Source organism: Aspergillus candidus (genome assembly GCF_002847045.1).
Source record: "Aspergillus candidus strain CBS 102.13 unplaced genomic scaffold BDW47scaffold_32, whole genome shotgun sequence".
Classification (NCBI taxonomy): domain Eukaryota; kingdom Fungi; phylum Ascomycota; class Eurotiomycetes; order Eurotiales; family Aspergillaceae; genus Aspergillus; species Aspergillus candidus.
The window spans coordinates 245,854-257,862 of record NW_020194037.1 but is presented as its reverse complement, the minus strand read 5'-3'; the positions used below and the strand labels follow the sequence as shown (position 1 = coordinate 257,862).

At 55.0% G+C, this 12,009-nt stretch overlaps 1 protein-coding gene across 1 annotated transcript; it reads right to left on the bottom strand.

Moving 5' to 3' along the window:
* Window positions 1–542: 542 nt before the first annotated feature.
* BDW47DRAFT_132611 (mycocerosic acid synthase) lies at window positions 543–10,755 on the bottom strand (the record flags this gene model as incomplete). Its single annotated transcript, XM_024817608.1, has 12 exons — window positions 543–702; window positions 758–1,740; window positions 1,791–3,416; window positions 3,475–8,305; window positions 8,355–9,226; window positions 9,277–9,519; window positions 9,571–9,614; window positions 9,663–9,736; window positions 9,791–9,920; window positions 10,011–10,125; window positions 10,174–10,241; window positions 10,290–10,755. 12 exons carry the CDS (start codon window positions 10,753–10,755, stop codon window positions 594–596), a joined length of 9,561 nt encoding a protein of 3,186 aa, XP_024670820.1. The 3' UTR covers window positions 543–593.
* Between the last annotated feature and the right edge of the window lie 1,254 nt (window positions 10,756–12,009).

Genomic DNA, 12,009 nt, shown 5'->3' with positions numbered 1-12,009 from the left:
GTGGCTTAAGTACGGCTGAGCGGACGGGAAGCCCTGTTCTCCACACCCTATGGTCGTATGTACTCATTCCCTCTAATGAGTGAAACTTATAGTGTCCATCACTTCTCTACCGTCAGCTACAGTGTCCATCTCCATATAGAATGTTCAAGACTACTTACAAAGCGCAGAAGATGGATAAATAATTTACAGACCGAGTGGTAATCCTTTGCAATATCATCTTAAGGTATGTATGTATACTTGTTGTCATGCTGAATAGTAAGGCATACAATTAGGAAAAATGTCAGCTGACTTGCCGGGATTTATCCCACACATTTGTTTTTGGACTCTTTATGCTCCTACAACCTTGCAACAATTCGCTGCATTTGATAGCTCTAAAAAGTCACCAATGTCATCAGTGTCTTGGCTGGTCTCATCAATTCTCCCACAATTCACAGTCAGATCGCAAGAGACATAGCCCGCGTGCTTCATCAATATCTGGCCATCGTGCTTGAAAGATATGATAATTGCCATAGCTCTTGTCTAAAACGATACTCGCTATCATTCTTCAGTGAAAACATTCTTTTCCGGCCCCAGATACCAGCCTACATAACCCCTCACGCTTGACCAGCCTGAATAATGCTCTTGACAATATCCGCCGCGCGCCCGAGCGCTGCCTTGAAGCGCTCGGTGCCCGTGCGAGGACTGACGAAGCACACCTCCAGACTGCCAATCTATTAGCTGCATGCTCCAGACTAGACGGGGATGGAGGGCTACTTACGAATCTTCGTTCACGGTGTAGTTCATCCACACATTCTCTGGGTCTTCCATCGTATAGCCGGGATCCTGGGCCAGTTTCTTGTCGATCATAGTCTGCATGATCAGACGCGGGTAGCTCCTCTTCCACACGGGGTCAGAGAACAGCTCTGGAATGGCCTCGGAGGCGTCCTCGTCGTGCGCGTCCTGGCTCATAACCTCCAGCACGTCCATCAGCCGGAAGTAGTTGCGGCCCTCTCCACCCTTGACGACCTGCGCGTTGGTCTCGCGCGCCGCCCGCAGGAGCTGGGCACGCGCCTCAGTCCGCGACACGTTGCTGTCGAGCGCCGCGTCACAGAACTCTACCACCGACTTGAGCACCACCTGCACGATCTCGGGCCGGCCGAGGTGGAAGTGCGCTGTCGATACCGTCTCCCAGCTTGCCGGCAGGTAACCAAAGTACAGTCGGCTGGCGAGCTGGATCGTTAGGTCTACGGTCGCCTTGATGGGCACCGAGTGGTCTAGGAGGACGGCTTTTCCGATAGACGGGACGACGTGGGGCGTGTAGATCTTCGCCCCGGTGGTTGCGGCGTATTTGTCGCGCAACATCGTCATGCGGGCCTCGATCTCCGCCGTTGTCGCTACCAGGGGGATCTCCTCCAGGCTGGCGGGATCGACGATGGCTTCGCGGTCAGGACCGGCGTCATTGTCGTTCTCTGGGTCCAGGCTGTTGATGGCTCGCTGTAGCCGTTGCGAGATCTGCGACGTGGTCATGAAGTCGATCATGGAATGCTCGAAGATGGTACCGGAGCTGCCATTGGCGGTAACGACGAGCTGTAGGGTTTTGTCGTGCCAGCGGTTGAACGAGTCGCCCAGGTACCCGAACCGGACCCGTTCCTCACGCGTGAGGGGGCTGTAGTCATCCAGGCACAGGACAACAACAGATTCCTCCACCGTTTTGATATACGCGGCGTTCCTCGCGTCTATCGAGAGCAGTGTCTGTCGGTTCTGGGATATCGTTAGTATAGCAAGCGTTATAGAGGCAGAGCAAGACCTACAGTAGCCCAACTGTCGCGGTTGTCGGTCGTCAAAATGCCCGTCCAGTGCTTTTCCTCTAGGTTGATATCAAGGATGGCTTGGTATGTTGCTTTCAGCTTGGAATATGAGACAATGTCGTCTCCTTCCCGGAGCGACACGCGGAACAAGTGCCCTCTTCGTAACACGGCAATGTGTTCCACCCCCGGATACCTCATCATCTTGTCACATCCCACGTTGGGCTCTCTCAGCGCGTTGAAAAGCCACGTCAGCGAGTAGCCGCAGTTTGGCCTCTCGCCCAGAAAGTCGGGCTTCAGATTCTTGGAATCTAGGTCACGTTTAAACTCACACAGGCCCCTAGTTAGCGTGGCCGCTCGCTGGGCTTGGGTGTGCGGCACGGGGCTGTCAAAGTGGGTACCGAGGAAGCTGCTGAATGGTACCAGAGGATATCTTCTCTTGAGGTGCAGTGCCTTGGTAAGGGGACCGGCAATCCAGCTCTCGACGCTGGGGTCGTCCGCCTTGGCGCGTAGTTGGCTGTACAGCCTGCGGCCGAGACTGCCCGGTGCAGCGAGGGCGTGGGCCTTGCGGCTGAGCTCCGCATACTCCTCTCGCGTGTGGGCAAAGTGGCCGATGCCGTTTAGGAGGTCGTTGACGGCCTCGTCTAGGTCGACAAGCGGGTGCCTGGGTAGCTCCTTGCTCGCCCGACAACAGTGGAAGCTATGATTCGGCTGAAACTCGCCATTCGTAGGGGTGTTCTCATCCTTCTCCGCCGGTTTAGTCGCTTCCTGTGGGCGTGATGTTCGCCGGATCTCGTCGGGGATCAAGGTCGACCGCGAGGCGACCGTTGCCGCTAGTGCTAGAATGCTGCTCGCACCGCCAAGTTCCGACGTCTGGAGGTTGATCTGGAACGCGCGCACCATCCAGTTCTTCAGCTCGATGCTGACGAGGGAGTCGAGACCGATGGTCGCAAGCGACTGATCAACCCTGATGTCGTCGATCGACCGGTCAAGGAAGACAGCGAACTTGGTCAGCGCTGCGTCCCGGATGAGCTGCTCCGCTTCCCCCATCGTTGTCACGCTACTTAGAGCCTTTTTCAAGTCCACCTTATCGGTCTGCGTGGCGCCCGCAGCTTGCTTTTCTTGGGAATGAGCCAGCTGGCTGAAAACGGGGTTATCAAGAAGATGCTCGTCGTTGGCGTCCATCATGGACTGATGCGTGACACCCTGGATGGTCTGGTGCATGTGCCGCTCTCGAGCGAGATCAGTCATGGCATACTCAATATTTGCAAAGAACTCGCCATAGGAGATGTCCATCGCGCTGTTCTGCCGCAGAGACGCCCTCAGGCCGCCGACGGACATCTCGCCTTGTTCTGCGCGGTGCGCTTCGACGGAGACGGCCCCCACATTGACTGAGACGTAGTGCGTATGGGGGTGGCTGGCATGGGCCCGTGCGAAAGCGTCTTGAAAGCCATTTCCAGCGGCGTAATTGGATTGACCACCCTTACCAACGACGGCCACGACCGAAGAGAGGGTTAGGAAGAAGGCTAAACTTGGCGAGGCAAAGAACTTGTCAAGGTTGAGAGTCCCGAGCACTTTGGGCTGGAGTGCCAACTTCCACTCCTCGACGGTCATCTGGGCGAAAGTCCGGTCCTATGATAGTGTTAGACGATGGTCTCGAACTGAAATGTGTAGGGTTATGATGATTTACTCTAAGAACTAAAGCACCGTTCACCACACCCCGTACGGGGGGCAGCCTGGAGCAATAAGACGCAGCGCGTTTCATGCTCTCCTCATCCGTGATATCACATTGGAGGATATGAAGTTCGCCCCCATGTTCTCTGACCGCAGCCATGTGCTTCTGTTTCGTTTCTTCGTCGATGGCGCGCCGAGAAAGAGAGACCACGTGCCCGGCACCCCGAGAGGCCAAAAACACACATATCCGCGAGGTTAGATCACCCAGGCCGCCGGCTGCGACGTATGTACTGTCTTTGCGGACACGCAGTGGCAGCGGCTTTGCAGGGAGAGACTTGACCATGGATGTGGCCTCGACCTGGAGGACAACCTTGCCAATGTGCTTCCTCGAGCCTACGAAACGGAATGCATCCTCAATCTGATCAATGGGATAGGTGATGATGGGGTGTATGGGCCGCAATGCCCTGCACTCAAGCAGACTGACGATGTCGCCTAACATATGGTGGACGCGCCCGGAGTTTAGAGCCGAGAGTTTTTCTAGATCGAAGACGTGGAAGGTGATTGACTTGTTGAAGGCAGCCATGCTCAGCCGAGAACCTTGTTGCATCTCACTCTTCCCCAGCTCAATGAAAGTTCCCAGGGGTTTGGTGCAGTCGAGACTGTCCCTTAGTAACTCTCCTGTCGACGAGTTTAGCACCAGATCCACTCCCTCACCGTTGGTGAGTCGCATGATGCCCCGCTTGAGCGACGCGGTCTGGCTGGAGAAGATATGACTTTCCGGGATGTTGTACTCGGTCATGATCAGCGCTCGCTTTGCAGCCGTGCTGACGGTGCAGAATACCGTCGCACCAATATGCTGGGCGAGTTGAATGGCCGCCTGGCCCACGCCGCCGGACGCAGCGTGAATCAGAACCGATTGGTCTCTCTCAAGACGGGCTGTTTCCACCATGCAGCGATAGGCCGTCACGTACGCGTGCGGAATGGACGCCGCCACCGAGGCGGACATCCAGCCGGGTATCTTGTGGGCCAGATGTCCATGCACCCGCGACAGGTTGCTGAACGGCTGTGCGCCGAAACCCATCACGCGGTCGCCTACTTGGAAGCTATTCCGCATATCTTCGCCCACAGCCGTCACAAGGCCGGCAAACTCGCCAGCCAAATGGACACCAGGGCCTCTCTGGCCAAGAGCATGGCTGACATCCTTGTAGTTCACACCGTGGGCCTCGGTCTTGACTGCAATCTGGGATGCCCCGAGAGCAGCCGACATGTCATGGTCGACGAAGCGCAGCGAACTCAGCAGTCCCGATGTCGCGACCTCGGCCTTGAGAATTCGGTCGCCTTGGTAGGACGCGGTCTCCGTCTCGTCGGCGGTACCCAGTCCCGTACGGCGCCGAGCCCACTGCAAGAATTCGGCATCCGGCTTAATACGGGGGATCAAAATACAGCCGTCCTCGTAGGCAAACTCCGGCTCTAAAGACGGCGCGTTACCCGTGGCCGGCCAGAAACGCTTGTGTGCCACGTCGGCGATGATTCGGGCAGTTTTCTCTGGATGTAGATTAGGTTGGCGGATGTCGAGGCTGACTATACCAGTGCTGCTGCTCTCTCGCCGGAGCACACGGACAAAGGAATTAACCAGTCCCTTGTAGGCTGCAGCAGCAGGGTCTGTTGTTGCTTGGAGGAGCACCCATAGGATTCGGCATTTTGCGTTGAGGAGGGCATTGACGGTCTCGAACAGTTGGGGCTGGGGGTCGAGGAGGAGCGGTTTCTCCGCACGGTCGATGATCACATAGAGGCTGTCTTCCTGGGCGTTAACTTGTTCCCACGGGCACTCTACGGCATCAATATCGTTGGAGGCGAGTTCCACGGCGGCCGTCTTAACCACATGATCGTCAACGCCGTCCCTGATAAGAACGACGCTGTGCCTGGCAAATGTCCCGTTGCTATGTGAGGGCTCAGCTTTGGCCACCATCATGCATTCCCACGATAGGTGAATTCCCCCAAACCCGTTCCTCGCCAGGACATCCTGCCACTGGTTGCCGACCATCAGCGGACCGTCGACCCGGAAATCATCCTCGGGAGCCCACCATCCGGTGAGCGAGCCGGCCACGAGACCAAAAGCGGCGCCTTTCGGCTCGACTTCAAGGAGAACCAGGCTGCCCCCAGGCTTAAGTAGCTTGCGCATGCGACTTATCGTCACGTCGATCTTCCTTGTCGCATGCAGCACATTGGCCGCCACCAGCACGTCGTAAGATTCAGGCTCGAAGCCCTGCTCGATAGGATCTGCATCCACGTCAAGCGTTCGAAATTCCATGACGTCCTCCCATTTGGCGAATGTCTGGCGCGCATCCTCGAAGAATCCACTAGAGACGTCCGTAAAAGTGTATTTTTCGACAGGAAGGCCGACGGCGCCGTTCTGGCCAGAAAGTCCGCGGAAGAGCCACTTTGTGCAGCCTCCCGTGCCTGCGCCAGCCTCGAGGACGCGGAGGCGCGGGTTCTTGAAAGTAAGGATCTTCATGTACGCCACTGCGGCTTCGTAGGGGCCGACCATAATGCCGCTCTCATAGTACCTTGATAGGAGATTGCCTTCCAGCATGACGTCCAAGGGCTGGGCTTTGCCAGTCAGGATGTGCGGGAGGGCTTTACCAACACGGGCTAGAAGTTGTAGCTGGGCTGAGGTATTAGAGGACTCGATCTTTTGCAGGATGCTCTTTTCTTCTTCCGAAGTCAAGCCCAAGGTGATCTGACGGCAGTAGTCCGAGGCTAACCACCTCTTCATCCAACCAAGGAATTTGACTTGCTGGGGGGTCACCATGCCAGCATTGTTCTCCTCAACATGGCGCACAGCATCTCGAAACCAAATGGATGAGGCCTGATCCGTAACGCGGTATTCCTCATCGGATTCCTGAAGAGACAATTTGGTTCCTTCAAACCCGTGTGTTGTGTTTTTCTCCAAGCCCATGGTAGACAGGAGCACCTGATGGAATGAGCTTCCGGTCATGAAGTCGGCATCAAGGTTCCAGTCCAGTCGATTTACTGCATCCTGGACGAAAGGCCGGTTTTCATCCTCGCGCGTCTCGCCAACGGCTCTCAAGTTGATAAGAAGTCGAATTACGGGGCTGAGATGGCCATCCACATCCTTCTGGAACACCCAGCCCTCCCCCGTGGACGCTCTGGGCCCGTCAGCTTCGATTTGCATGGCCCCAGTCAGGACGGCTCCTGCCGTGGTGGAGATACTGGCACTGATTTCCAACAGCGGGATCTTAGTCGGAACACACGCAGCGTTGGTGATGAATCTCTTAAACAGGATTGCATTGATCTGCTGCGCGGCATCCAAGGTGGTCGGATGGATGACATGAGACCTGAAGGACCGGTACGGCATCAGCGCCGCAATATCTGGCGTACTTATTTCGAACACGCCACGGGTTTTGCCGTATTTTGCTGAAACGATAGGTGTAAATGCACCGCTAAACTCGTTTCCTGTCTGTCTTGCAAAGTCGTAGAACTCCGACGTCGTCATGTCGGTGTCGCAGCTTTGCTGAGAGGTTTCAAGGAATTGTATAGCTTCTTCTCGACGCAGTTCGCCTTCTCGGGTTCCCTCGACCTCGTCCGGCTCGTCCGTGTTGTACTCGACCGTGATCTCGCCGGAGCAGTGCTCGCTCCACGAGCCGTCAGTGTTGTAAGACCGGATCCGGAACGACTCCCAGCGGCTGCCCTCGTACTGATTCGCGGCCGACATGCTCAGCTGGACTTCCACCTCGCCGGAGTTACTGTCATCTCGCTCATTGAGCACGATGGCCTTAGAGATCGACACGTTGCGGAGGACAAATTTGGTGATGGGTTGTTGGTCCCCTCTCATCTGCACGAGCTGCTTCGTTGCCTCCATGGCCATCGTCAGGTAGCCTGCACCAGGATACAGCGTGAAACCCTCAACCATATGGCCTCTGAGCCAGGGCAGGCTGTCTAAGTTGATAAAGTACCTCCAGCGCGGCTCATGGATGGTGCTGGCCGGGTCAAGCAGGCCGAGGAGGTCGTGGTGTGGGAACGGGCGGAAGCGATGGGCCTTGCTGAGCCTAGACTCGCGCCAGAACGGCGCCAGGTCCCAGGGATATGATTTCAAGTCTCTGATGACTTTAGGCTTTGTGTTATCGGTCATGGTGAGAACAGCGTGCATGTCGAGCTCGAGGCCGAGCTCGAACATTCTGCCAACGAGCGCCAGGGTGGACTGTGCGGCATCAGTGTTGCGCACTAGAGCAGAAAAGTACTCGAATTTGAAGCCTTTCGCACCGTCCTGGGCAAAGGTCTGGCGAGAAGGACCCGCAAGGGCCGAGTGAGGCCCGATTTCAACAAATACACCCATATCCATGTTAGTATCATGCTTGATCTGGTCGTTGCGTAGCAGCATCAACGCCTGGCTGAACTTGACTTGCGACACCAGGTTGGACGCCCAGTAGTCGGGGCCAAATCTAGTTGACTTGACAGCGCCGGTGACACTCGAGTAGAAGTCCACGCCGTCTCTTACTCCGGAGGGCTCAATACTGCCGATCGCCTCTTGGTAATCTTGGGCAACACGCTGCATGTGGTGGGAGTGATAGGCCGTGTCGACCCTCAGCTTGCGGGCAAATATACCGTCCTTATCAAGTGCTTCCTTGAGTTCGTCAATAGCGGTTTCGTCTCCCGACAGGGTCTGGCTCAACGGGCTGTTCACGCATGCCACAACAGCCGTCCCACGAGTAAGTTTCTTGAGGTACTGCGTCGCTTCGGTCTCGTTCAGGCTTACTGCCATCATGGCGCCGGGGACATCAGCCATCTGTTTGGCTTTGGCAGAAGACAGTCCTCGCTGGTATGCACTGTTTATTATCAGCAAAAGACCGCTGCATATATAGAGGTCACACTTACACGAGAATAGCACTGTTCCGGCTCAGCGCGCCAGCCGCGTAGGCCGCGGCAATTTCACCAGAGCTGTGACCCACAACCCGACTTGGTCGGATCGAGAAGCTCTCGAGCAGATCCACGAGTGCAATTTGAATGGCGGTGGTGGCAGGCTGCGCAATCTCGGCCTCGCCGATACGGGAATGCTCGGCAGACTTTGACAGCTCCTCCACAAGACTCCACCGGCAGCCTTGGCGACGCAGGGCATCTTCCATGGCCGATATCGATAATTGGAAAACGCGCGAGGAGTGAATTAGCTCCAAACCCATTGCATGCCACTGGGCTCCTTGCCCGGAGAAGACGAACGTGATGGGTGCTCGCGACGCGATTCTCTTCTGAGGGCATGGTACTTTGAGCTCAGCCACCAGCTCCTCCATCGTTGATGCGACGATGGCTCTTCTGTAGGGGAGAGCCGATCTGTAGACCCCGAGCGTGTAGGATAGATTGTGCAGAGTCTGTGGTGTCGTCTGGTGCATCTTAATCCATAGGCGAAGGTCTTGGGCGCGCAATAACAACGCTTTCTCGGTCGACGCACTGAGAACAAACAGTTCCGGACAGTGTGACGTAATTTTGTTCGACAAAGAGACTTGATTTTTGTTCGAAAATCCGTTCCTCATATTGTTACTCTGGTCCGCGTGGGTTCCAATGGCCGTTGTACCATTGGCCGTTGTACCATTGGCCGTTGTACCATTGGCCGTTGTACCATTCGGCTTCCTCTCGGAGTCAGCAGCCTGGAGAATGACATGGCAATTGGACCCCCCGTAACCAAACGAATTTAGAGACACCCGCACCGGCCCACCATCACGGGGCATCGGGAGCTTTGTCAATTCTGTCGGAATCTAGGAGATATTAATTCAAACACTTGATACCAGTCGCACATCGGGTATACCTTGATATTTCTCTCATAGAGCTTCAGGGAGGGCTTTGGCTTGATAAATTCCAAGTTCGGCGGGATGTGGCCATGCTTCAGCACGAGAATAGATTTGAGCAGCCCGGCAATGCCAGAGGACGCCTCGAGGTGCCCAACGTTTGGTTTAATCGACCCAACGTAGAGGTCGCCTGTCCTAGCACCACCCTCACAGAAGACCTTAGAGATGGATGCAATTTCTTCTCGGTCGCCTACTTGGGTTCCCTATTCGGATGTCTGTCAGCGCGGATTCATTCCACCGTACGGGATACTTACTGTGCCGTGAGCCTCGACAAACGATGTATCGGCAGGGTTCAACCCTGCCTCTCGATATACACGGGAAGACAAAGCAGCTTGAGCGTCGCTACTGGGGGTGTTGAGGCCAGGGGTTTTGCCGTCTTGGTTTGTGCCAGAGTTGGCAATAACGGCGTGGACTCGGTCGCTGCTTACTTATCAGTATAAATCATCTCTGGCGCTTTTTCTTGCGATATATTACCCGTCTGCAAGTGCGCGGTCTAAACGCTTGAGAACAATCGTGGCCACGCCCTCACCGCGTCCATAACCTTCGCCTCGCGAGTCGAAAGCATAAGACTTGCCATCGGGATTCAGCATGCCCATGGTACTCACTACGTCGAGTCAGCACTTGGGGAATTTTCACAAATCTCCGCTTCAAGTGTAAAGTGGGGAGGGACTCAAGTGGATGGGAATCAACTCACTGATGGTGAGAGGGTCAGGGTCGATAATAAGTTGCGAGCCACCAACCAAGGCGAGGTCTGACTCGCCTAGCCTGAGACTCTGGCATGCTTGATGAAGGGCCACGAGACTTCCAGACTATACGCTTTCAGTATGGTTCTTTCCACAGCTTGCAATAGCACTTACGCAGCCAGTGTCAATAGTCAAGCACGGTCCTTTCAGATCAAAACAGTAGGAGATTCTGTTCGAGAGGACTTTGTCGTGTCAGCACCATGACTATTAGATCGGCCTCGAACACCTACTCGCTTCCCCCGTCCCGTTCATATGCGTATTGCCAATGGTAGACAGGTCCTTGTGTCCCATCCTATCATAGCTTCTCTCATATACACCAGCAAAGACCCCAGTATTGGACCCTCGCAAAGTCTCCACCGGAATGGCAGCGTCTTCCAATGCCTCGTACGTGGTCATCAGGAACAGACGCTGCTGAGGATCCATGGAGTGGGCCTCCGTGCTGGAGATACCGAAGAACTTGGCATCAAACTGCGAGATGTCCTCTTGCAGGAAGAACCCGTGCTTCGTTACCATGGACTGTTTCGCGTCCGGGTATGCGTCAAACCACTCCTCAGCACCCCAGCGGTCTGCCGGGATTTTCATTTGGCCACTGCGGCCCTCCGACAGGAGATTCCATAGCTTGTCGAGATTGCTGGCCCCGCCAGGGAGCCTGCAACCGACGCCTATGATAGCAATAGGATCTGGTGTTGGAGACATGGTTTGAACAATGGGTGATAGATAGTTGATTCTCAAAGTACAGAATGCGTTACAAAGATATGCTGCCAGTGTCTACACGTCACAATGGTTACTATTTATATAGGTTGGCGATGCTTTGCAGTCATTATAACTAGGGTGGTCACAAAGACGTACCCATGTAGTAAGAGGTCTAGTTTGCCTGGGCCTTGTCAAACCTCTGAGTCGCCCGAGATACGATCCAGTTCGGCACCCCCAGACGAAGCGAGCGCGTGGCTTGCAGCTCCAAGACTATCAGCACAAAGACCTCCCTGCTCAACCGCCGGACTGCCGTTGTACTGTAACCCCACACATAGAACTTCCCCGCGCGGGCTTTCTCCTACCGCCGAGACGTTTGGTCTGGATGTCTCGGCGTTTCCCCGTTCCTTGGGACTTTTAGTAAAGCTAGTATGACCGGACGCAGAGATAGTATAGACTGATCAACTTGCTTCCAAACCAGCTCTGCTAGATTTCTCAACTCCCTCTCTCTCTTCACATATGGTCCTACCGCGCCACGTGATAGTGTAGAGCCCTACACGGCAACAGTGTAGAGTCTCTAGAGTGAGTATACAGTAGTTATGTGGGGTATCATATCTAGACATACTGTAATAATCCCATCCTAGCTCTGCCTTTTCTTGGCAAATGTCTGAAGAGTCAGGCTTGTACGAGACCCACTTTCCGACGTACCAGTTCTGCAGCCTACAGTGTACTCGCTCTAAGCGTGGACAAGGTTATATAAGTGCGGGTCTCGGGCCTGGCCGCTTGCGGGCCGCGAACTCGGGAAGATCCGCCGCCATCCGAGCGCAATTTAGCCGGTTTTTCCCACCCTATCGGTTAAATGCAAGAGCAGTTATCCTCCTATCAAGTCCCTGCTGGAGTATCATCGCTCTTGCAGAAATAAGAGTTCTTCAGTCTCCCGAACTTGCCGCTTAGAAGACGCCAATGCACTACACCCCACCTAGAGCATGGGTGGGCTCGCCGGATCTTCCCTTCCATGCTGGAATCATGCGGACATGCCGAGAGTGAAGGTAGCAAACATGCTGATTATAATGTAACCTAAGACTATACCCATGAAGTGTGGCTGTGAGTCAGATTCCATATCAGAGCAGTGTGCTTTATGGGTGCTTCCCACGCACGGCTGTGGTGGATTGTGTATGGGTTGACTATGACCGCATATAGATATCGGAACTTAAAATTTACTATCGTTGAATTGCAAGGGCGATGTCACTATGCATCAAC